This window comes from Crotalus tigris, unplaced genomic scaffold (genome assembly GCF_016545835.1).
Source record: "Crotalus tigris isolate CLP2741 ecotype Arizona unplaced genomic scaffold, ASM1654583v1 scf7180000018783.1386937, whole genome shotgun sequence".
NCBI lineage: Eukaryota > Metazoa > Chordata > Lepidosauria > Squamata > Viperidae > Crotalus > Crotalus tigris.
In genome coordinates, this window is record NW_024097198.1 from 1,278,729 (window position 1) to 1,305,377 (window position 26,649).

Genomic DNA, 26,649 nt, shown 5'->3' on the forward strand with positions numbered 1-26,649 from the left:
GCATTAGGTTTCCAAATTCTGTTGAACAAGCATTTCTTTTAATGCAGACTTTTATGAAAATAAATGCCGTTGTGTGTGTGTGTGTTTTTTTTTTTAAAAAAAATCTGTCTCCTATGCACATCCATTTTGGGGGGGGGGGTTGTTGTCAGGTAATACAGGCACTTAGCCTCAATCTTTTGAGAGGCTAAAAGTTGGCATCATATAGCACTCCAAAAATGATGAATATATAAAACTGGGTTCATGAACCGCATATTATCACACATATAGGTTGATTCCAAAGCTTCTCCTTCAGAAAACCAGATTAATACTATCTATTCTTTACTCACTCAATCAGAATAGAGTTGGAAGGGACCTTGGAGGTCTTCTAGTCCAGCCCCTTGCTCAAGCAGGAGACCCTATACTATTTCAGACAAATGGCTGTCTCATCTCTTCTTAAAAACCTCCAGTGTTGGAGCACCCACAGCTTCTGAAGGCAAGCCATTCCACTGGTTAATTGTCCTCCCTGTTAGGAAGTTTCTCTTTAATTTTAGGTTGCTTCTGTCCTTGATTAGTTTCCATCCATTGCTCCTTGTCCTGCCTTCAGGTGCCTTGGAAAATAAGTTGACCCCCCTAGTCCTTCTTTTCTCTAGACTGGCCATGCACAAATCCTGTAACTGTTCTTCATATGTTTTTGTCTCCAGGCCTTTAATCATCTTAGTTGCTCTTCTTTGCACTTTTTACAAAGTCTCAACATCTTTATTGTAATGTGGTGACCAAAACTGGATGCAGTATTCCAGGTGTGGCCTCACTAAGGCTTTATAAAGTGGTACTAACACTTGACGTGATTTTGCTTCATTGCACAGCAGTGGTTGGCATCTCTGCTGGTACCACGTACATTAAGATGATATCAGATCCATGATGTCGCTTAGCGACTTGTGGAAAGGACATCATGATGTGCCTGACAACATCAGTGTGGCTGGTGAACTGACATCTGTAACGGTAATATAAAGATAAGTTCAAATGGGATGCCCCACCCAACATGTCAAACTGGGGCACTTTTGTTTGTCAGCTCTGATTGATCTCCATGGCTAGGAATTATTGTGGTTGCATCAACAGAGACATCTGTTTTCCAACAGAAGAAAATATTTGTTGCTCAGGATTGAACTGTGGTTCAGAGCTTGGTTGTTTCCTTGCAGATGTTTCATGACCAAACTACTGTAGGTAACATCATCAGTGCTAGAAGAGAGTGGGGTGTGGAGAGAGGAGAGAGGAGGAGGAGGAGGAGGAGGAGGAGGAGGAGGAGGAGGAGGAGGAGGAGGAGGAGGAGGAGGAGGAGGAGAAGAAAGAGAATGACTGTAAAGTCCTTGGTTCTCTCTGAGCTTGGTTGTTTTCTTGCAGACATTTCATGACCCATCTAGGTAACACCATCAGTGCTAGAAGGGAATGGGGTTTTCTCTTTGTTTATACCCAGTCGGTATCATTTATTTTCCAGCTTAGTTTTCCCAACAAACTCTATGTCCAGCCTCTGGGGTTGGGTTTCAAAGAGTATTCTAGCTAAAAATGGCTTGAGTGAATTTCATCTCTTTCCTGCAATGAACTTTATCTTTCCTAGATAATTTGACCCTTATAGTACATATATCTTTGAACTGGAGTGAGTTTATTTCATATGCACAGTTGGCTGGTTGTCATTGAAACAATTATTTCTTAGAACATCAAAGGGGAATGTGTGTGAGAGTAAACTGAAAAAGAGTTGTATATTCCACCATGAATTCCTTGGAATAAAAATGTTTGAATTAAGAACAATTGCTACTTTTTAATTACCCTTTCCCTCCACAGTGTTTTGGTTTGTTCTCTCCATCTTATGAATATATACATTTCTAATTCTATTTGAATACGTTTCTTGTGGTTTTGCTTGCAATTATGCTTCAAAATGTTTAAATAAAGCACAAAGAGGGCATTAACTGCCAATAGATTAAAAGCAGAATAAATAAAAAGATAGAAGAATGGATTTTAAAACTCTTGAATATTTTCTTCTTGAGTACAAAGTCGAAAAATGAGAAATTCAGCTGATAGTTCTACTTTGATTCATGCCTTAACAGCCCCCGTTTAACAACCACTGCAGAATGTTCTAGACTACATTATGGAAAATGGCATAATATTCTAAAACATGTTTTGTTTTATTTTTTAAAAAATAAAGCAAGAAAACAATCTGTGAGTAAAATAACTAGATTCATCTCTTCATTTTGGGGGTGGAAAAACTATAGCAAATTTCATCCAACTTCAAAATGGGATTCATCTGTTTTCCACTCCACTGTTGAACCTGTTTATTTCCCCAGCAAATATTTTGTCCTTCACCTTTTCTCAGCTAGCTTGAAGCCAACCCTGTCCTTTAAAAGCCACATGAGAAGATGCTTCAGAAACTACAATAAAACTCCTTTCTGGAGTGGCATGACATAAATAAGCATCTCCCTGCAAATCAGTGCAGAATTATTCTTGTTTGTTGAAGCCGAGCAATCTTTACTACCCAGTGGGGATCTTCCAAGCTTCCTTAAAAATTCATTTGTACTTTAATTAAGGAACATGCTTCCTTCCCCTCCCTTAATTAACACCCCAACAGTGTAATAAAAATAGATTCCCCAAACATGATTGTTTTGGTTGTTCTATGCTCAGAAAATAGGCTGAATGGGAAATGCTATTGGTCAAGGAAAAGCTGCAATATCACTTCCACTTCGATTGTCGTGATTTTTAGTTTAACAGAATGACAGAATAACAGAGTTGGAAGGGACCTTCGAGGTCTTCTAGTCCAACCCCCTGCTCAAGCAGCAGACCCTGTACCATTTCAGACAAGTGACTGTCTAGTCTCTTCTTAAAAACCTCCAGTGATGAAGCACCCACAACTTCTGGAGGCAAGTAGTTCCCCTGGTGAATTGTTCTCACTTTCAGAAAATTCCCCCTTAATTCCAGGTTGCTTCTCTCCTTGATTAGTTTCCATCCATTGCTTCTTGTCCTATCTTCTGGTGCTCTGGAGAATAGGCTGGCCCTCCTCCCTCTTCTTTGTGGCAGCCCCTCAAATGCTGGAAGACTGCTATCATGTCATCCTTAGTCCTTCTTTTAATTAAACTAGACATACCCAATTCCAGCAACCATTCTTTCACTTTGTTGTTGTTAATTGCGAAGTCGTGTCCGACCCATCGTGACACCATGGACAACGTTCCTCCAGGTCTTCCTGTCCTCTACCATCTTCTGGAGTCCATTTAAATTCACACCTACTGCTTCAGTGACTCCATCCAGCCATCTCATTCTCTGTCATCCCCTTCTTCTATTGCCCTCAATCTTTCCCAGCATTAGGTTCTTCTCCAGTGAGTCCTTCCTTCTCATTAGGTGGCCAAAGTACTTGAGTTTCAACTTCAGGATCTGGCCTTCTAAAGAGCAGTCGGGGTTGATCTCTTCTAGGACTGACCGGTTTGAATGCCTTGCAGTCCAAGGGACTCGCAGGAGTCTTCTCCAGCACCATAGTTCAAAGGCCTCAATTCTTTTGCGCTCAGCCTTTCTTATGGTCCAACTTTCACAGCCATACATTGCAACTGGGAAAACCATGGCCTGGACTATACGCACTTTTGTTGGCAGGGTGATGTCTCTGCTTTTTAGAATGCTGCCTAGATTTGCCATAGCTTTCCTCCCCAGGAGCAAGCGTCTTTTAATTTCTTGGCTGCAGTCCCCATCTGAGGTGATCTTGGAGCCCAGGAAAATAAAATTCTTTCACTTAAGCTTCAATTTAAGCCTTAATTTCATTTAAGCATCATGTTAATTTTTTAAAGCACCCCGAGGGTGAAGGAGGTATGCTTTTTGGGAGGAAAACCCATTTCTGACCATACCCTACTTAGTTTTTTTTAACAAATTCAATTTTCCTCCACTGGATAAATGAAACCACTACACTGAACCAGCTAGATATATTGATAACATCCCAATCAAGGTTAGATCTTTCATATCAACTAATTCAAACCATAGCTGATGCTACAGCATACCCTCCTTCAAAGAATTCTATTTTTTTTTTTTAAAAAAATGGACATCTAAGTCAGCCTGCTTCAGGGTGGAACATTGGAATTAATGTCAACTCAAATACCAAACTCTGAAGTGTTCCCAGCTGAGATTTAATTTGGACTATTTCCTTTACACCTCATATCAAAACCAGCCCTTGATTTTATATAAACATTTTGCAACAGCTCCTTATTTGCTGTCTTACGCAGAAACATCAAAAGAGATTCCATTGATTTAATTCTCGCTGAAGTATACTGCACACAAACAAAATTGTTTTTGATGTTGCCCTGAATGTATTTATTCATAATTTTAATTTAAGATCATTAGAACTAGCAATAGTCTAATTGCACGCCTGTAATTTACTTGTAACTATCATTACAAGGTTTTTCTCTCTGATCAAACAAGGTGGTGCATATTTTCAGGAAACACTACAGACAAAATTTTTTGAATACCATTACCTTGAGCATTTAGATCGCAATGTTTAGAAATAAGATGCATTTTGAGAAATTGCACCAAAGGTAAAATTAACAAATCTGGAATGGCTCATTAATCCAAATGTAAAATGAGGAGTGGAGATTTTCTGCATACCAGTTTATTTGAATTTGCAAAGTAGGGGTGAACTTGCATGTCAAATCTAACTTTGCTCACTCCTAGCTATGCCCCAGCTTAAATGCATTTCGTCTGCCATCTGAATTGCTTGGCTAATGTATTTAAAAATGTCTGCATGAAAACTGAGAGACATTTTTAAAATATGCACAGTCAATTCTCGTTATTCACGGTAGTTAACGTTCTATAAAGTTGCCACAAACACTGAATTAGCGAATACTGAAACTTCAGCATACATGTCGAGTGAACTCAATTTTTTCACTGCTTTGCTTGTCTACAAAAGATTGCAAGTATTGACTTTGTGGGTACAAATAAATGTTAAGGAGTAGGCAAATTCCTCAATATGGAATCTGCAAATAACAGGAATCAACTGTATATTTTAGCGGAGAATGAATTCTGAAGCACCAGAAATGTTATATATATTTAAGGACCTGTGACTCTCCTTTGAGAGTGGTTAAACCAATGCTGCAATTTTTTTTGGTTTTGGGGGAATAAAGGATGGCAAAGCAAATAAAACTAACAGTAGGTGTTTGGGGGCTGGGGGAAGTTTTTAAATTCAGGGCGCTTAAAAAAATCAAGATTCCATCCCTTTCTCTATAGTTTCATGAGGTGGAATTGCAGAAAGATGACAAATTACAAAATAATACTTGTAGGCAATTTTGATAGAGGGGCCATCTAGGTTGGGGAAGAAGGAAATTTGATGAGATTTATTTCCTCAACCTTCCCTGAATGATTAAGCTGCTCAAAGTGGAATGAAACCACTGTATGCAATGGAGTTGGATGGGAAAACCAAGACTCTAACTGGCTTCTGCCTATGCCAGCCCAAAATTGGTTTATGATCTTTCGTTTAATGATCGTTCGAAGTTACAACGGCACTGAAAAAAAAATGATTTATGACCATTTTTCACACGATTGTAGCAACATCCCTGCGGTCATGTGATCAAAATTCAAGCGCTTGGCAACTGACTCATATTTATGACTGTTGCAGTGTCCCTGGGGTCACGTGATCCCCTTTTGTGACCTCCTGACAAGCAAAGTCCCTGGGGAAGCCAGATTCACTTAATAACCGTGTTACTAACTTAACTGTTGCAGTGCTTCACTTAACAACTGTGGCAAGAAGGGTTGTAAAACTGGGCAAAACGCACTTAACAAATGTCTTGCTTAGCAACAGAAATTTTGGCTCAATTCGGACATAAGTTGAGGACTACCTCTATCAGATCCGACCTACAGGAATTTCCTTGTACAACGCTATCAGTTGCAGTGGATTGTTCTTTGACCCCATGCACTATGTAGATACCTACAGAAAGATTAGGAAGGTTTGCTTTGTTGGAGAAATAGCAGATATGTATTAAAGGACGTATTTATGTATGTACTTAGCAACAAGGACACAAAATGGTCTGCTGGTGTGTCTGGTTGCTGCAAGAACACTGCACGGGGAGAAAAAAACAACCCTCGTCTATTCTATCTGCTGGCTTCAGAAAGCTCTTAAGAAAAACCCCCGTGGTTTCCTGCAGGTTGTTAGAATCACAGGTCATAGACAAGAAGGGATCCTACTGGGCTCAGCAAATTGAATGCAATTTTAGTCATTTGAAAGCTTAAGTGGCCCTACGCACCAGTGGCAATCACGAGGAAGATGGAATTGGACATTCAAAAGAAAAGAAAAGAAAAAGCCTTAAAATAGGGGGAGGACAGGATAAAAACCCAAAATCCAGCTTAAATAGACATGCATACATGTGCACACCCCCAACTGTAAAAAAAAAAGTATAAATCACTGATATACTGTACATCAATTGAATGCTACAACAGGAGAGGGAAAAGTCCATTTTAGTGGCTTTTCTGTTTGACCCTCCCTCCCTCCCTCCCTCCCTCTCTTCCTTCCTTCCTTCCTCTCTGACTTTGGGCCAGAGAGAGGCCCACAGTTACTTACTGGCTTTCATGCCTGAGGCAGAACTAGAACTCACCATCTCCCGCTTTCTAGCTTGGTGCCTTGATCAAGAGACTAAATACACTTCAATGGATTTGAATGGTGGATGAGTGGGTGGGTGGGTGAGTGGATGGATGGATGGATGGATGGATGGGTGGGTGGGTGGGTGGGTGGATGGTTGGGTGGATGGATGGATGGATGGGTGGGTGGATGGGTGGGTGGATGGGTGGATGGATGGATGGATGGGTGGATGGGTGGGTGGGTGGGTGGGTGGGTGGGTGGATGGATGGATGGATGGATGGATGGGTGGGTGGGTGGGTGGGTGGATGGATGGGTGGGTGGGTGGGTGGGTGGATGGATGGATGGATGGATGGGTGGGTGGGTGGATGGATGGATGGATGGATTTCAGCCATTTCTAATTTTACTTAAGGCAGTGGTTCTCAACCTGTGGGTCGGGACCCCATTTGGGGTCAAACGACCATTTCACGGGGGTCGCCAAACAAGGCTGTCCACCATTTTTTCCCCCTGTTCTTTGGCCATGCCCCTGGCACCCAGTGATGTATAAGTGGTTGGGGGTCACCACAACATGGGGAACTGTATTATGGGGTCGCGGCATTAGAAAGGTTGAGAACCACTGACTTAAGGGAAAAGTTTGATCTTACTTCCATGTTTGTGGATCCTTCCCTGATTAAGAAAAACAAATACCTGATTGCAAAGGACAAAGACCCATTTCAGAAGAGAAGGAAAGCATCAGAACATTTGTCCTGCTAAAATTTATTCCCTTGAAGAGTTCCTCTTGCTATGGGACAAAAAGGGGGATTTTAATCTGTAGGATGGTCGGTTGTCTCGCATGATCTACCGATATTACTTTCTGTATTTGTGATTTATTGCAGTCTGCAGAAACCAAGGCGTTGCAAAGAAGCTGTCACAGGTGGGGCCACTTCACTCTCCAACCTTTCCCAGGTTATCCTCCCAAAAGTTTCTGCTGACTTTCCTGCTCTTGCACCGTAAACCTAGTCTTTGGTATTCACCAGAAAGAAAAAAAGATAAAGCGTTGTTAATTCTTGCTCATTTCCTTGTTTGCAGACTCCGAAAGGCAAGACAAAAAGACAACGATAGAAGGAGAAACAGCAAGGATGGGAAGCTCTAACATTAAAATCAGAACTCCTGCAGATAAAACATGACACAGCTATCTTACAAAAGGAGCTATCTTACAAAAATCCAAAGTTTTGTTGTAGATTAATGAGTTCATTATTATAGAATGTTCTTATTGTTAAAACATGTCAAGACAGTTCAAAACTCAGATTCTTAATGGAATGTTCCAATCTCCAAATAAAGCTTCAATGGTTAAATTTTGAGACCAACCACCAACAGTATGTTCTCTTCGGATAGGATCCAACACAAAACTTTCAGCAAAATGTTTAAAGTGGGGTTCTTTCTTTGCAAGCTTGTAATAAAATATATTTCTCACTGTGAAAATAGCTCTAAATTTCATTAGACAATTCCTATCCTGTTGGGTCTATTTCAGAGATATTTCCTTACCTAAACAGGAAACAGAATGACCAAAGGTGGGGAAAAAAGTAGTGGGAGGAGAAGCTGCTTCTGACTTCCTGCCAGCTTCCCTATTGACTTTCCTTGTGGGAATCTGGCAGGGAGCATTGGAAATCCCTTTCCCTTCCCTTCCCTTCCCTTCCCTTCCCTTCTTTGAATCACCAAGCCAAACCAATTCTTCCAATCCAACTGAATTACAGAATTTCAACTGAATTTACTCATTGAATGTCATTCAGATCTTGTCCAGCTTGGATACTCCTGCTCTCCATCACAGTCCACCAAATCATAAGGGCCTACAAAATGAGATTCCAGAAGTATCTGGATTACTCACCTGTTGGAGAACCTTCCATGACGTGCCCGATGTACGGTCCTTCCCGGAAGATGGGCCTGTTATCATTTTGATCAATGATGATAACATCAAAAGGAACTGGACCTTCTATGGTTTTCCCAGAGACATCAGTGACCTCCACCTGCAGCTGTATAAATAGAAAAAGCATAAAAGAAATCTGAGTCGCGTTGTTAACCCAACAAGGAGAAGAAGAGGAGAGTTGACATCAGCTATCAGGCCTGCCCCAACTCAGATCCCTAGAAAAGAAAGACCCTCAACTTCATTTGGTTGAAGCAATAGATTCTTACTAAGGTTAAGTAGTTGCACCAAAAGAAAGGCTAGATCTGAATATTCCCGCACAAAAAGTTACACTTTTCCCCTTTCCATGGCCCTCCCTGCTAGACCAGTTCACTGCTCTCCAATAGCATGCTGTCCAGATGTTTGGATGTTGGTGCCAGTCAATGGAATGCTGCATTCTGTTCTCAGGCCATGTGACCCTGAAGGCTTGTTTGATCCAGTTCTCGCACCTCTGGTTTCTATCAGGGCTTCCTCCCCCCTCCTGCCATTTGTCTTCCCATTCCCATGCTCATCCTTGCTACTCTACATTCCTTTGGCTCCTCTCCCCTGCATTTTATGGCGCAAAAGTTGAAGATGGCAGATTTGACATCAGCATTTTGGCCATTAAGTCATTAGAAATCCCTGGCCACGTTAGCACTTGAGAAAGTGGGATAAAGGAAGGATGGTGGCAAACTTGAGCAATCGAAACACACCCCTGCTGAGATCCTCATTGGGCACATTGCAATGGAATTGTCATATTTGCAGGCCGTGAGGGGGAGAAGAGGAACACAACTTGATGCTAATGAAGTGAAGATTTGCTTAGAATAAGTATTTTTCCTTCTTTTCTCCTTCAAACATAATTATCCTAAAGGGGAACATTCTGAACTACAAAATAAATTGCAAAATTACAAAATAAAAGATAGCCCAAACCTGAACCACTGGGAAGCAGAAACGAGATCGTTAGCAGAAAATAAAGAAAAAGAGAGTGTTGTTTTAAACATAACGGTTTTATACTGAAATGATTTAATTTACCCCTTTGAGATTTCATCACCACAGCAGCTATGGGGTCAGCATCCATAAGGATGGTATCAAAAATAATTTTTCCATCCATTCTTAAGCAACCCTATGGAAGCGAGTCTAATTTTACCTGCCTGGAAATTCAACCTGCAATTAGTCTGCTCTGGCAGAGCATTATTTTAATTCAAATAGAAATCCTACTTCCCTGATATTTGAAGTGGAAAAATTATGAGATGAGCATTGTGTGTCATAACAATTTCTTCTTCCCGTGAAAGACTTCTTTGCGTCTTTGAAAAGAAGTTGCAGAAGAATAATTTTTTCAGTAATTTGATTTGATGTTGCAAGAAATAATAGTCAAGTGAATTGATCCATAAACACTGGGTTTAAAAGAAAAGGTCGGGGGGAAATAATATGGAAAGTCAATACTGTGTATTCTATATATATAAAACAATATGTGTTCTATAAATCACAAAGCTTCAATCTCATTTTGTCTAAGTGGAAGTAACACCTTTTTTTCTTGGTCATATGAGATGGACCTCCTTAGGAGACAAGACCTGTAGCATTCTGTGCCTCCCTGTTCTGTTGGGTGGGGTAAATAAATATATGTTTTATGTAGAAAACCTGAATGTGATAAGAAAGATGAGTTACGACAGCCTATCTACAGCTAAAAACTCATATTATTTTCTGTTCCATAATAGCCAGAGAACAAGACAGATGTTTACCAGAATTGCAGAGGTCAGAGACACAGAAGAAAGAAGACTGAACTGAAGGAAGAAGAAAAGATGATAGGCTTGAGAGTATCAGTTTCACCATAGGCAAAGTTAGGCCTTTTTGGGCTAAGAAAGATTCTTTTAGTAATTCTAGGTCTACCATGACTGTATTCACCTCGAGAATCTTCCATGGTACATTTTAGAAGAAACACATGATTGCTTTCTTGCTTCTGGAATATTTTGCTACCTCCACTCTACGATATGACAGATGGACACCCAGATGAGGTATGACTGTGGAGCAGGAAACCTGGTGTGGCTCAGTGTGAACAAAGAGGCAGAATCCAGATTCTCTCTATAGATGACACATTTATTCAGCATTGGACAAAGGTGGGATCTTCTATATAGCTGAAAGGACCCTGAGTACATTTTACAGCAGGCATATATAGGATTCTTAGCTTCACTTGATTACACAGCTCATAGTAGTAGATAAGGTATGGAAGTTACAAAATATTTGTGGGGATGGACACATGCTAGGCTGCAAGTTTGTGGTTCCACCATCAAGGCTTTCACGAGCTCTTCACAAGCTTTTTATTCTTGTTATTCTAACATAAGAATCTTCATTATTAGACCAAATTATCAAAATCAAGAGTTATCAAAATCTTGATTGAAAGCGCTGTAATTGTCCCATACTACAGGAATATCAGAATAATACAGTTGGAAGAGATTTTGGAGGTCTTCTAGTCCAACACCCTGTTCAGGCAGGAGTTAGGAAGCCACTTCTTATGGACCACCAGAACAAAAATATCATCCCCACATAAAGGCATTTGCCTTTTAGTCTTGTAACCTCTTAATTATTTTGTTATAGTCCACCCCAACAAAAAAAACCCACACCTTTCCATTTCATTTTGGTAGAGCTTCAAACCGAAGTTGTTTTTAAATCTAATAATATAATATGAAAAGTTATTTATCACCACATTTTCATTATCTCAGTATTTTTTTCCCCCATTTCTGGTCTTCCCACAAAATATAGCACAATTGAAACCACTAGCTTCAATTTCCCCATTGTTCTCTCTGCAATATTAATGCTTATGGAGATAGGTGAATGTTAGGGTAGCAATAAATTATCGTATTTTCCTTCGCTAGTTATCTTGGAATAAATAGCTTTTTACCGAATCAGTCAGGCTGCATTGACTTTTCTATTATGCCTGGCTGTTTTGCTGATGCAACATAGATGTGACGTATTTTCACAGTTCTATCATTAGATACAACTAGTAATTGAATTCAAACAAATTATGGCAAAATGAAATAGCTCTATGCGAGATTTCCTCTTTTTTTCATCTCCCCCAAGGTGGTAACTTCACTGGTAGAGTGGTAACTTTGAAGAAGACTTGCCTGAATGCAAAAATACACTGATTTTTGCACCTGATCTTTTGATGCTTTAAAAGCAAAATAGCTAAACGAGAAGCACTGTTTTCTAATTATCTGTTTTCTGTCTTAAAAAAATTAATTGTGGGAATTTAGAGCAACGTTTGTGCTTTACTGACAAAGAAATAATGTTTTTGCCAATGAGTCCACAATTAGCTAAATAAATGCTTAAAATGGACCCCACGTGGGGGGTCTAAAGGATTTTCTTGACTCAGAAGTTCTCAGAAGGCCATGTCAGACAGGATGAAAGATTGACTTTGTTGTTTTTAATCTGAATCTTTCACACAGGGGAACAAAGAGGTGTTTGAAAAGCTCCTAAATGTCACCTTGGAAAAAGCTATCAGCCTTTGTGACCTGCAGTTACACGGCACAAAATATGGGTGACACTCTAGAGAAGCTGGCTGCTTTCTTATGAGCCAATGGATTAGATATTCCAGGGTTTCTCAATCTTGACAACCTTAAGCTGTATGAACTTCAGTTCCCAGAATTCCCCAGCCAGCTCTGCCAATTGCAGTCCATACAGCTTAAAATTGCCAAGGTTGAAAAGCACTGAGATAATCAATGGGACACTGATCATTTGTTCTCTGCTGCTGTCCGGATGGCAAAATGGTGAACGGGTCCCTACAGATCCCATTAATAAATTACCCCTAACAGCCAGGTTCATTAGCTGTAATTAATTGGCATTGTGGGGAAATTAATCCTTGCTACAACCTTCCATGCCCATATTTGAATGAAGAAGATTATCGTCTGGCTTCACGCTGTCAGGATAACAAAACAATTGTCCCTTGTTTCCGGCTGAAATTTTGCCTCATTTACATGGAGGTTGAAGACATAAGCACTTCTGCAGGCAAAGTAATGAAAAGAATGGAGGAATGAATGAAAAGAAGGACTAGGGGCAAGATGGTAGTATCTCAGGGGCTGCCCCAAAGAAGAGTGAGGTCAACCTATTCTCCAAAGCCCCTGAAGGCAGGACAAGAAGCCACAGATGGAAACTAATCAAGGAGAGAAGCAACCTGGAACTAAGGAGCAATTTCCTAACAGTTAGAACAATTAACCAGTGGAACGACTTGCCTCCAGAAGTTGTGGGTGCTCCATCACTGGAGGTTTTTAAGAAGAGACTGGACAGCCACTTGTCTGAAATGGTATAGGATTTCCTGCTTGAGCAGGGGTTTGGACTAGAAGACCTCCAGGGTCCTTTCCAACTCTGTTATTCTGTTACTTAGTTATTCAGTATGGACTGCTATCCAAACTTCCATCCAATGGGTGTCTTACAGGGAGTTACAGGAGAAAATTACGAAGAATAATCAAGTCGACAAGGCTTTCCCTTGGATTAGAGATATTTTGGGAAGGTTTTAGGAAGTTAAATATATAATCGGAGGTTTAAAAATGCTTAATGGAAAGGTTAGGTTTAAATGGGAAATCCTTGCTTAGGTAAGTAGTTTGATTGGTTGAATGGATGGATGGAGCCATCAGTTGGGTAGATAGGTGGATGGGTGGATGGGTGGAGGGTGGGTGGATGGCTGGCTGGGTGGGTGGATACCCCAAACTGAAATCAGATTTTCCTAAACAAATTTTTGAAACAAAGTTGGACTTTCCTCCTTGAACAAAATACATATATAAGTCTGAGTATATACATATTGATAGATCTAAAGACAGTTTCTTTAGATGTTCTCTAGTGGGAATTTCCAATTTTACTGCCGCATTGTAAGACAAGTAAAACTGATTTGATGATCACATTTAGAAATAACCTTCCGCTGGAAGTTTCAAGCTGATCCAAAGAGAGTTCAAAATATTTATTCCCACAGCGATTCCTTCTCTTCAAGGTTCTTCTCAGCACTACATTAGTTCAGCTTTTTCCAGCATTCGGAGCGTAGCTTTCAAACCAACTACTCATTTACCTTGTAGAGAATGCAATTAGTAAGTATATCCTGACTTAGCATCCAATCGACATCTTTCTAATTTTCTCACATTTACATAATTTGACAGGGACCATTATGGACCCCGTAACTAGTCTCTTGGAATGACATTCACAAGGTTGGTTCACTTATTAATTGACCCCTGGTAATGGTAATTTAAGAAGCATATTAATCTCATCTGTCATTTCCAACACAGAGCTGATGTATAAAATAATTTGTTTTCTCAAGGAGTCTTGGAAATGAAATAAAGAACTGCAATTTCCCCCTGCTTCAAATTAATATGCACAGACCTTCCCTGCCACATTAAAGATTATGGGCAAACATAATTTATTCCTTCCTTTCTTCTTTTAAACATACTTTCTTTCTACATTAAAAAAGGGACTCTATATAGAGTCTCCTCTTGTTATTCTCCATAAAGATTAACACATCTCATTTATACAACTGGCTGTACAACCTATTTCAGTTTGAATCTAAATAAATGTTGTAGAACACCAGGAAATGTCATCATCTCAAGAAATTAACTCAGGAGACAATGTGGTCCTTAAAATTTTGTGCTTCCATGAGATCAGAGCAAATACCCCAATATTGAATTGAAAATAAGACTTGCCAGAAAATGTCTACTTTATTTATAGAAGTATTATTCTTAAGGGTAAAAAAAGATAATTAATCTCATGAGCCAACACATCTATGGCTTTCTCAACTCTTCTCTTACTATAAATCCAACGAGTATTCAAGATAGCAAATGGCAGGATTTTCAATGAAAATACATCCTAGAATAATTGAAGTTTCTAGCCTTTGGGGCTGAAATCTCAAACTTATCCCTACCCTTTTTCTTCCCAATTCAGTTCAGCCAATGAAGGATTTCAAAGACTTACAAAGACATGTCAACAGCAGCCTAATTTAGCATTACGCGCAGAGATTAAAAGTTCCTTTAATAAAAGAAGAAACTTAATCCACTCTGAGAATGTCAGGAGAAAGGGAGTGTTGATATTATTTTAAACCTAATAACACAACATTCTCAAACTTCTGACATTTTAAAAGTCTCCCAGAATTTAAAAGCTTTGTTAGAAGAGGGCAACAAATCTAAACTAAGCCAACGTGGAATTATGATTGGTTGCACAGTCAGCCAAATCTTTAGGCTGGATTTGGCATTTTTATCCACTTATTGTGTCTTTCCCATTATTATTTATTAATTTACATGTGAGTAATCTACAGTTAGATTTACACTCTGATTGGTGGAAACTTAATACTTGAAGTCCTAACCAAAGACCTAAGAATTATTAAGGTAGCGTCTAAGAATATAGGCAATTCCAAGCAGCGTGTTCAGATCTGTTAAATAAATATCCTTCCTTCCTTCCTTCCTTCCTTCCTTCCTTCCTTCCTTCCTTCCTTCCTTCCTTCCTTCCTTCCTTCCCTCCTTCCCTCCCTCTCTCCTTTCCTTCCTTCCCTCCCTCCCTCCTTTCCTTCCTCCTTTCCTCCCACCCTCCTTTCCTCCCTCCCTTCCTCCCTCCCAAATCCATTTATCAACTGTCATCATTATGTATAGAAAAATAGGAGAAAAAAGTGTTGTGCCTAGAATCCCTCAAATTAAAAATGCATTATTTCACACTGATTGTTGCTCCAGTACATTTAATTTCCAAGTGTAATACTTGGTCCAACTAAGTAATTGAACTTCCAAGTTGCTTAGGACTCCTCCTAAGCCGCTGGGAATAGTTAATTAGAAATGATATCTATTATCTGATAGCAATAACTATTGCATGCAGCTAAATTATTACCCAATTTATCAAAATGACTGAGGCAGAGAAAAAGGGAAAGAGGCTGATAGTAAAAGGTAAACAAGAAATGTGGTAATCAAAAGTTTTACATATTTGATATGGTCAATTGACTTAATAAAGTTTTCTTTCCTCCTCCTCCTCCTCCTCCTCCTCCTCCTCCTCCTCCTCCTCCTCCTCCTCCTCCTCCTCCTCCCTGTTCTTCTTCCTCCTTCCTCAACTTTGTCCTTTTCCTATTCTACCTCCTCCTCCCCTTCTCCTTCCTCTTTTTGTTCTTCCTCCTCCTCCTCCTCCTCCTCCTCCTCCCCCCCTCCGCCTTTTCCTCCCTCCTCCTCTCTGTCCCCCTTCTCATCCTCTCCCATTTCCTGAGCAATAGCTTCCTCTGGTTCTACGAATTACACTAGTTTTACAAATAGGTCTAAAATTGTTGCTTAAAAATGGTTACCTTATCTGTTACCAGCAAACAATTGCTCTAGGTTTCTACCAGGATGTGGGATAAATATGTCATCAGGACTACAGAACTTGTTGTGAATGAATATTCAATAGAACTTGTTATTAATAATTGTTGAGGATTGAAATGGATGAATTATCACTAATAATCACAATGCCCTAAGGCAGCTCTGAGTCAATTTTCTATTCACAGCATGAGTGATTCCTTATATACCATGCATTATATTATAGCATAAGCTGCGTTGGCTAGTAATTATTAATAACAGCCAATGATTGCAGCACACAGATGTGGAGCCTAAATACAACCCAGTGTATTTCAGAACGAAGAATAGTATGATTATTATTAGTTGTCACACAAACCACAGGATAATAACGAGTTTCTCTATTTGCAAATATGAATGGTCTGTCCTTGTCTCAGAGGACACCATCCCAAATCTTTGCGAATGTGCAGTCCACAATAGCTTGTGATATTTAATTTGTCCTGGGCAAACTCACAACCTGCCTGAGAAAGGTTTGCCCAATGTGTTCATTTCCCCATGAACAGAAGCATATTGTATACTTCCAACAAGGCACAGGTGTTGAGACTCAAGAAAGAGTACAGAGAAGAGCAACAAAGATGATTAAGGGACTGCAGGCTAAAACTTACGAAGAATGGTTGCAGGAACTGGGAATGTCAAGTTTAATGAAAAGAACTAGGGGTGACATGATTTGTTGTTGTTGTTAATTGCGAAGTCGTGTCCGGCCCATCGCGACTCCATGGACAACGTTCCTCCAGGTCTTCCTGTCCTCTACTATCTTCTGGAGTCCATTTAAGTTCACACCTACTGCTTCAGTGACTCCATCCAGCCATCTCATTCTCTGTCATCCCCTTCTTCTATTGCCCTCAATCTTTCCCAGCATTAGGCCCTTCTCCAGTGAGTCCTTCCTTCTCATTAGGTGGCCAAAGTATTTGAGTTTCAACTTCAGGATCTGGCTTTCTAAAGAGCAGTCGGGGTTGATCTCGTCAAATATCTAAGTAGCTGTCACAAAGAAGAGGAGGGTCAAGCTATTCTCCAAAGCACCTGAAGGCAGGACAAAAAGCAACAGATGGAAAGTAATCACACACAGAAGCAACCTAGAACTAAGGAGAAATTTCTTGACAAAGCAATCTGTGCAAAGGGCAGACATGGCTTTCATTGCCCTTTCAGTCTTAATTAAGAGACTCATAATATGATGGTGATGTCAACATGGTCTTGTTTCTTTTTTCTTTTGCAAGACACAAACTGCCTGTTAATGAAGGGTTCCTGTCCCTGAACATCTGGTAGTAACTCACCTCTGTTCCAAGGTAACTTGTTTAGGTCATCTACTCCTTTGCCCCTGTTGCTACGAAGAACTACTTATTGTGAATTCACTTATTGTGAATTCTAGGATGCTTTTTTTATCTTCCTCCTTTTCTAAAAATGAAGCAGTTACAAGAAGACTTGTCAGATTAGTAGTTTTAGCAAAGAGACATCCTGGTTAAGCATCAAACACTGGGATTAATCCGTTTGAGCTACATACTCTATTCTTCATTGAAAGTGCATCTCTGAGGACTTCAGATATGAATATATCACATCGCATTTGTGAGCAGAGTAAGCAGAGACAATGAAACTCAAAAGTTGTTCAGGGCTGTCGGTCCTTAATCTCCCCAAGGTGGAGAGCAGAGTAAGCTGCTATGCTTCTAATGAACAAAAAGAGAGTGTCTTTCTTATGTCTCCCAATCTGGACTCCTTTTACTGTAATGTGGAGGAATGGAAAACTTGCTACAGTATTTGCAAGATAAATTTTCATAAACACGGCGCACCAGATTTTTCTTTGTGTTCTCCTATGGAGACAGTTAAGTTTAAGGAGGTACACATTGAACCAATATTTGATCGGAAAAGTCATGCTTGCAATGTTTTATAATCATGTTTTATACCTGACAGGTAGTCCTCCATTTGTGACTGCAATTGAGGCCAGATCTTCTGTTGTTCTGTTGTTAAGTGAGTTGTGTCCAATTTTATGAACTTTTTTCAGCAGAGTTGTTAAGCGAATCTCTGCAGTTACTAATTGAAACATAGAGTCACTAAGCAAATCCAGCTTTTTCCATTGTCTTTGCTTGTTTGACTGGGGAAATCACAAACGGTGATCATCACCTGATCCCAGGATGTGGCAACCATTGTAAATATTGCCAAATGCCCCAATTTTTATTACATAACTGTTGGGATGCTCATAACTGTGAGGACTGGTCTTGGGTCACTTTTTTCCGTGTTGTTTGTCATTTTGCATAGTTGCTAAATGAATGATTGGAAGTCAAGAACTACCTATATTATCCAGCTCTTGATTTCATTTGGCTAAGCTACGTGTAACTGAATTTTGCTACTATAAGAACACGGGCGGAGGAAGGAGTATGAGATGGGTTTGCCATCTTGAGTTATTTCTAAAAATAATAAAAGTAGGACATTACTCAATTGCTCGAATCAAGGCTACAGCTAACAATTCTTCTTTGCGAAATAAGTAGATCTTGCCAGCGCAAGTCTCCAGGAACAGGAGTTTAGTTCAAAGCTCTTGAAGTTTATTCCAGGCTATCTATACACGAGAATCTGATCTACTAACGGTCAAGGCAAATTGGTGCTAGATAAGGGTCAATAGACTTCAAGGAAAGCTGGACTTGGGTCTCTTGTGGGAATGTAACAACTCCAGATTGATGACAAGTTTGACCCTACCCTCCAGTTCAGCCTACAGATATGAGTTTATGGTCTTGAAAGCAAGGATGTCAAAATGACATCTGGGAGAACTGAGAAAGGGGTCAAGGCATTATCCATAATTGTTGGTTACCGGCTTTTTCTCTACTGTAAACCAGAGATAGATACCCTTTATTTTCTGTTCAAACCACAAAACAGAATGTTTCACCTTCTACCAACAGATTTCTTACAAATAGGCATTTCCCGTTGAGTCGTTTTAATATCATTAGACAACAAGAGGAAAAACACTTTTTCTGCTTCCTCTAAACTGGAATATCTTTCATTATAACCCCATTGAGAAATAACACAGAACAATGCATGATTGTCTTTAAGTGTCTCCCAGCTTCCCGCTGAGTGAGATAGTCTGTTCTTTTGGTGGTAATAAAAGCTGATAGGTCAACAAATCACAATTTGCCTGCCTTGCAATATTTCCTCAACAACTGACATTCAGAAGAAATCTTTCCAAATCTAAGCAATCTGAAGTATATTACCTCTAATCATCAGGATTGAAAAGCTGACTTTCTGCTGTCTTGAGAAAAAGGGAGAAATATAAAAGCCAGAATTTGTCATGATGTGAAGTGTTGCTATTGTTGAGGTCTTTCTAAAATGCTCCCCAATCTTCCATTCAAAGTTGTGAGAGGCAGAGAGCTCTAAGTGTGACAATTTGTTAGGCTCTGTTGGAAAGCGGTTGATATTTAATTCTTGACGTTATCACTGCTAAGAGACTGACCAACTGTTTTTCACATATACAGATTGCACGATGAGCCCTGGATTAAGAAAGAATTGAAATAATTCTTCTTTCAACATCTCTCCTGCTTTAAACACCTTTCCTTCTAAATCTAATGTGCACAGCCCAGATGGAATCAGTTACAACTCCCTTGCACAGTAATAGATCCTAATGCAGAGCATTTTACTTTACCTAAACAGAAGATGAATGTTTGACATGTAATGTTCATGTATTTGCTACTCTGCAAACAGTTTTGGTTGAAAGAGGCTTAAATATCTGTCCTCATTGTTTGGTGCCTGGGACTGTGGAGGTAACCACTTATCGCACCTGAAAGGAGAGCGGATTCTGTTTCTTTCAGAGTGGGCAGGTGGCTTTCAAGGGAGGGAGGAAGGGAGGGAGGGAGGGAGGAATGAAGGAAAAAAAAGAGGCAGGGATGAAAGAAGGGAAGGGGAAGGGAAGGGAAGGAGGAAAGGAGGAAACAAGGGAAGGGACCAGAAGGAGGAGGGAAGGAAGGAAGGAAGGAAGGAAGGAAGGAAGGAAGGAAGGAAGGAAGGAAGGAAGGAAGGAAGGAAGGAAGAAAGGAAGGAGAAGGAAGGGAAGATGGGAGGAAGGAAAGAGGGAGGAAGGAAGGAAGGAGTATCTCAGTAGGAGGTTTAAAAATGTCAAAATGATGGCTACAACTGCATAATGAAAGCCCTAATCTTTTTGTAATGTGCTGTCTTGCCATGCAGGATAAAGGCAATAGAAGCAATGCTTAATATTTCTCATTAAAAAAAAAAACAACAGATCACAGGAAATACCACCATATTGGACAAATAGTGTGAATCAGAGACTCCAATACCAAATTTATTAAACCAATTGTTTTTGAAGATAGAAGCCAGCTTCGAATGGAACAAAGAATTCTTAGGAGTGGCAAGGAAAACAACATAACAGCCAGAGCTTCTTGATCCAATCTTTCGACAAATATATAACAGTATAAATCTAACAAAATGTATTTGGAAAACAACTCCTGCATGTTAGTAGTGTGGTGCTTCATCCAAAAAAGCAACTCTTACCGTAAAAGGAACATTCAGGAGAAGTAAACTGGCACAATGAAGAGCAATTAAAACACTTCGGGGATGTTTTGCTTTGTTTCTGTACTGTGGGCCAATACTTATCACTCTAAATCAGTGAGCAATTAATCTATGATTGAATCAAAGACAGATTTAGGCATGACTAAACAAAACCTCCTGCTACTCTAGCACAGTGAAAAGAGTCAAAAAGAAAATACCTATTGTAATATATTGTTATTTCTCAGCAAAAATACTGGCCATATAATCTGGAGAGTCAAGCCAGCAAGGGAGAAAAAACAAGATGACTCTAGCACAGGGCTCTCCAAACTTGGCAACTGTAATACTTGTGGACTTCAACTCCCAGAATCTCCCAGTCTGAGGAATTCTGAGAATTGAAGTCAACAAGTCTTAAAGTTGCCAAGTTTGGAGACTCTTGCTCTAGTCCAGGGGTAGGCAACTTCGGCTCTTTTATGACTCATGGACTTCAACTCCCAGAATTCCTGAGTCAGCACAGCTGATTCAGGAATTCTGAGAGTTGAAGTCCATGAGTTCTAAAAGAGACGAGGTTGCCTACCCCTACTCTAGTCCAAGGCTGGCAAGGAGTTGAAGCCCACAAGTCTTCAAGTTGCCCCATTTTTAAGGAAGAAAAATAGAGCAATCCACGTTATCCTTAAAGCTGTACAGTTTCTTTTCTGGAGTCCTTTAGACAAGAAAGAAGCGTTGCTTGTTGGTTATTGAAGAAATGCATGGCTGAACCCAAAAGGTAAGCCTTTCAGTATTTGATTTAAAGCAAGCCTTAAAATTCCTTCACAACAGGGAACTAAAGGAGTAGCATCTGTAGTTGAAAACTTCCCAGCATGACAACATTAAAGTTAGTAGCCTGGGAGTCTGGATCTCCGAATGATTAAAAATACAGGAGCGCTCAGCTCCAGTTTTTAATTCTATCTTACAAGAAACCTTTATTCTACTTCCTTTTCTGACCCTCCTTCCTTAAGACAGGAAGATCAGGGTACCTTTGCTATTTGAAACTGATTTCTCTGTAATGCTGACTATTCTTAACTTCAGGTCATGGGGGTAAAAAACTCAGCCTTTTAATGACATTAATTGACAAAGCTTTGTATATGTGGAGAGCACACTCTCCTTCAAGTTAAACCAACTGACATGGTTCACCTCTGCTTTCTTCTCATGTTTTTTTTTTTTTTTTACAAATACTAATAAGTTCTGAGCCTATTTCCTGAGATAATAGCAATGTGCTCACTGTTTAGAGAGGGCTGCAAAGCACTGTGAAGGGGTGGCATATAAGTCTAAGTGGTATTGCTATTCGCTGCAGACATAAAGTAAAAGTTGTAAAAGAAGAAATTTTGAAAGGACTTCTGGGTTTTCCTTTGCCCATCCCATTTGAGGAAAGGTGGCCCAATTTGGTTGTAGTGGCAAAAACAGTTACTGTAGGGGGAAAAAAAGGGGGGGGGGGTTCTAAGAGGCAAATTCAAACAAGTGAAAACAAAATTAAATGGTGTTGTGTCACAAGACAATTGTAGAACTGTATTCTCTGTTGACTATTCACACACACACACACACACACACACACACACACACACACAGCCTCCAGCTTATGCCATAATAAATAAATGAAATAGTATAGGGTTTCCTGCCTGAGCAGGGGATTGGACTAGACTAGAAGACCACCAAGGTCCATTCCAACTCTGTTATTCTATTCTAAATCTCATTGTTTTTCTACTCATTAGTTCAGCCCTTCAGAATTCGGGAACCAAATTTGCTGTAAATTTGCTCAAAGTTGCCCTGGCCCATCATGCTTTTGAACTGCTAGGTTTGCAGGAGCTGGGGCAAGTTAACGGGAGCTCACCCCATCTCACAGTGCTCAGGTCTCAAACCCAGGTGTTCAGCTTTCCAGCTGACAATCTCAGTGTCTTTAAGCACTGAGCCATCATGCCCCCTTTGTTGGCTATCATTACATCAGGTCAAAAGCAAGATGGCAGACAGAGGATGGAATGGGGTTCAGAAAAAAACATGGGTTACTTGACAATCCCTCATAAATGGATTTTAGGAGAGCTAGGTAGGTTTATTGATCCCAAGTAACAGCCAAGCAACAACTAAGGCATAGAATCTTTTGTGCATATCTTGGGTGTCTTGCGAAGAGAAAGGGGCAAATTCAAAAACTGCCAGCTTCCACAATGCATTTTTTTCAGTCACTGCACATATAATGGAAAGACTATGGCAAGGATTTATAACCTTAAGCTTTCTAAACTGCACATCTTTATACCAAATTGTCTGAAATGTTCACGCACATTTTAATCTAAAACTCATGTTTTCATAAGCACTTGGTGAGGGCTTGAGTCAACCTGGATGGGAAGCTCAAAAATAAATAAATAAACCAACCAAGGGGCAATTGAAGTCCAATCTGTGCATTAGTCCAGGAAATGGGAATTGGGTTTGCTAAAATTTGTTTTCAAATTTTACCTTAATAGAAATTCAGCTGGTCTTTACGAGGTGAAACTCATTTATATAAAAGGCTGGAAAGAGAAACTATGAGTCACAACAAAAATTGAATGCAGGGGCCATTTTTGAAACTATTAAGAACGAAATGGTTAGAGAAAAATAGAAACAAATATCACATTTATTACCCCAAACCATAATGTGCAATAAAGTTGCAGTACCTCATATATTTTGAAAATATACCTTCAAGACCACATCCATACCAAACAGCAGCAAAGAATGAAGAAAAAAAAATCTACAGGGGTTGGTAAAACATGATATTATGAGTTATAGTGTGCTACTTAATGGCATCAATAAAAAGCTATAGTTCTTGCTGGAACTGACTGACAGTTAATTTTCACCAAGAATTTATTAGAGAATTTTCTAGCAATGCTATAGAGTGAATAATACGAGTCGAGCAATTTCCAAAGAGACAGGGAAAAAAAGGGGTGGCATTCAAAAGACCCTTCTCCACCCATTCTTATTTCTTTATAGCACTGCTCCATGGCAGAATCCATGAATTATATCCCAATTTTTCTTGAATAATAAAAAATGATGAACTTTCTGGCTTTTCTGTTCTTTGGTGGCACCTTATGTCATTTCTCGGAAACCTATTGTTATTCATGGAATTGTAAAAAATGACATTAAAAAGGCACAAACAGGTCAACTCACATTCCTGCCTCATTTATTTCCTTAAATCTGCTGGACTGTGCAGTCAGTGTTTGACTGCCTAGTGGTGATGTCCTCTTCTAGAATTTAGTCAACTAATGGTCAGCCCCTACATTGGCGTTAGCTAAGACTCAAAAGAATTCAAGAGGGGTTGACTTAGATCATTTGTGGGAACGTCATGACTCCAGGCTGATTACTCTCTTGACTCTGCCCCCCACCAGGCTCTTAAACTTAAAGTGGTACTATCATTTTTTGAAAGGGGAACACACAATTTAATTCTCCCTAAAACACCAGAAGAGAGATAGTGGCAGGGTAATATCAAAAATCTTTGCATCTTCAGAAGATGCTGGACAAATAGCAATAGCACATAGACTTATATACCGCTTCACAGTACAGCCCTCTCTAAGCAGTTTACCGAGTCAGCATATTGTCCCTGATAATCTGGGTCCTCATTTTGCCGACCTCGGAAAGATGGAAGGCTGAGTCAACTTTGAGCCGGTCAGGATCGAACTCCTGGAAATGATCTGAATTAGCTTGCAATAGCAACCACTGTGACACCACAGCTCCACAAATGCAACACAACATCAGTGTACACCAGTATTTTCACAAGTCCACAAAATGGACATCATTCTTGACTTTTCTGAAAATTAGTAAAAATAAAACTCCTTCAGTGTTCATTAGCTGAAGCTATCTGTATTTACGTGTGATATAATGATTCTGTTTATGTTAGGAATGTTAATTGGTATTAATTATTGTGGATGCATTCACCAATTAATTTTCTCCTTTCTTCTTTTGTCTTATGAATTGTCACAAGTCTCAGGAATTAAGATGGCATACAAAATATCGATGCATATGTAAATAAATACATGAATCCTGACATGCTCATATTGCAATTATTCACAGTACTACAGCAACATAACAAATGGTTTTTCCATTGCAATTCATTGGAAGTATTGTTGCCAATGGCAGCATTTTTTTTCGTCCCCTGACAAAAAATATCTCCTTGCTTTTAAAACACTTAAATATACACGGTAGACAGTGATTATCTGAGTTGTTTCATCATCTTTAAATATATTAATTTAGCAATCTGGATAGTTAGCTGCTACACTTCACTTCAGCTGGCTCAGCCAAGAAAAGAGGAAGAAAAGTAGACACACTTGCATCTAAAACTTCAAAGTGTTTTCTGAATATTTTAAGCACTACATTGATCAATAGTTACAGCCAAGGGAAAGAGAAAAGCAAACAGTAAGATGTAGGCCATATCTTAATTTCTTCTGGTTTCTTCTAATTTACTGCAGCGCATTATTTTCTAATATTCTCAAGCTTTCATTGCTAATGAAAGACAAAAGGTGTATATTATTTACTTTTGCAACTGTGTTTCAGGATCAAATTAGATTCTCAGAATCAAAGAAAACAGTGATGCATCACTCCTGCTTTTTTTTTTTTTTTTAATCCCACGGCACCTTGATATACTCTTTAGGATTTACAAGATTAGTTCATTCTGCCCTTTCGGTAGGCTGAAGTATCGGTGTGATTTATTGTGCAAAGTTAGCCTACGAACCGATTGGACTGTGCAAATATTTGAAGCAAAGATTCAATGAGAAGGTGATTTGATCAAATCTCTGATTAGCCAAATGGAGTCGCTGAACCAACTGAAGCTATCAAAGTGTTTTGGTGACTCTTGCGCCTCGGCAAAAGGACAGTTCTCCAACAAAATCAATCATTCAAATTCGGTTATGTGAATTGATGTTCCAGAACAAGGGCTTTTGATGTTTCAAATCACTTTGATCCTTTGCATCAAAATAAATCAATGTTTTAATATTTAATCGGTGATCTGAATAAGATTGGGCAGGTCTGCCCATCTCTTAGAATTAGCATCTGGATAGGCGGTAGGCTGGATGGTGAAAATCTCCTTTTAAAACAGATTATGACATGGACATAAAAAAGATATGAAGATAGTGTCTCCACCACTATTTTATTATTATGTGTGCCTTCAGGACAGTTTTTTGATTCCTAGTGATTGCCTGGAGAACTTTCTGATTTGCCATTGCCTCCTTCTTAGGGCTGAAAGAGAAGGACTGGCCCAAGGTCACCCTGGGCCTAAGGCAGGTGTAGAACGCATTAGCCTGATATCTTAATCACTACATCACTACTTCATTTCTGTCTGTCTGTCTATGTATCCACTATATTCCCCCCAAAATAAGGCCTAATCTATCTATCTATCATCTATCTATCTATCATCTAGCTATACTTAAAAATTTACTTGTGAGAAACTCTCAAATCTGTACATTGATAACATCTGCCAATCAAATCATTGTGTGACGTTAGATCCAAAGCTACTGAAACCCTGGCCAGACCCGTCCATGAAGGATGGAAGCATTTGATAGGTCCAATCTGGACACAAACGTATTCCTATTTAAGGTCCACTTGAATCATGTGATGCTTGAAGCTTTGTTTATCTCCAACCACTTTTTACTGATTTGAGCCTCACTTTATTGGAGAACTTTGCTTCGGGAAATAGGATATAAAAGGATTTGTTTAGATCCATGTGAAAGGAAGAATTGTTAGATTCTTCAGTTAGCCATAATACAGGTGATTTGATTTTGACTCAGTGTTTTTTCCCCAAAAACCTAATTACTGTGGATTATAAACTATGATGCATGTTGTGTGAACCCAATTGTGTTTTATCGAGAAAATCATAGATAAGCAAACCATTGTTTAACCCAACAAACGAACCTAGATAATATTTCTATTAATCTTAATTCATGTGTTCAAAGATGGATGACTGCCCTTGGAGAATTACAGAAATTCTTCTGACTACTCATAGCCCACTTAAGCCATCTGGGAAAAACAAAATTTTCTCTTTCCATTGTTTTCCAAACCTCCCCAGGATGGAAGTTGGCCGTTTTAATTTAGAGTCATAAAAATAGTTTAGTATTCAGGGTTAAATTATGACCTTTAATTCAGTCTGGGGAATGTGTATTTATTCAGTTCCACCAATCGCTTCCATCAAACAGTTTCTAAAAGAAAGCATGAATTTATGATGAAAGTATCTATATCTTTTTGGAAGTCAGCAGTGCTCTTTTTCATTTTAACAAGATGATTTTTTTTTCTCTCTTCCTTTCATTGTACAGTTCAATGGAGATAAGGGAAAACATTTAATGATTCTTTTTCCCCAGTCGTCTTTTTCAAGC

At 39.4% G+C, this 26,649-nt stretch overlaps 1 protein-coding gene across 1 annotated transcript in view; it reads right to left on the reverse strand.

Annotated features, from left to right (window-relative positions):
* The window catches only part of CDH13 (cadherin 13), a 250,018-nt gene that overhangs the window by 148,725 nt on the left and 74,644 nt on the right, over positions 1–26,649 (reverse strand). Inside the window, exon 5 of the mRNA XM_039355996.1 lies at positions 8,430–8,574. Within this exon, the coding sequence (XP_039211930.1) occupies positions 8,430–8,574 (145 nt within the window). The remainder of the gene's footprint in view (positions 1–8,429; positions 8,575–26,649) is intronic.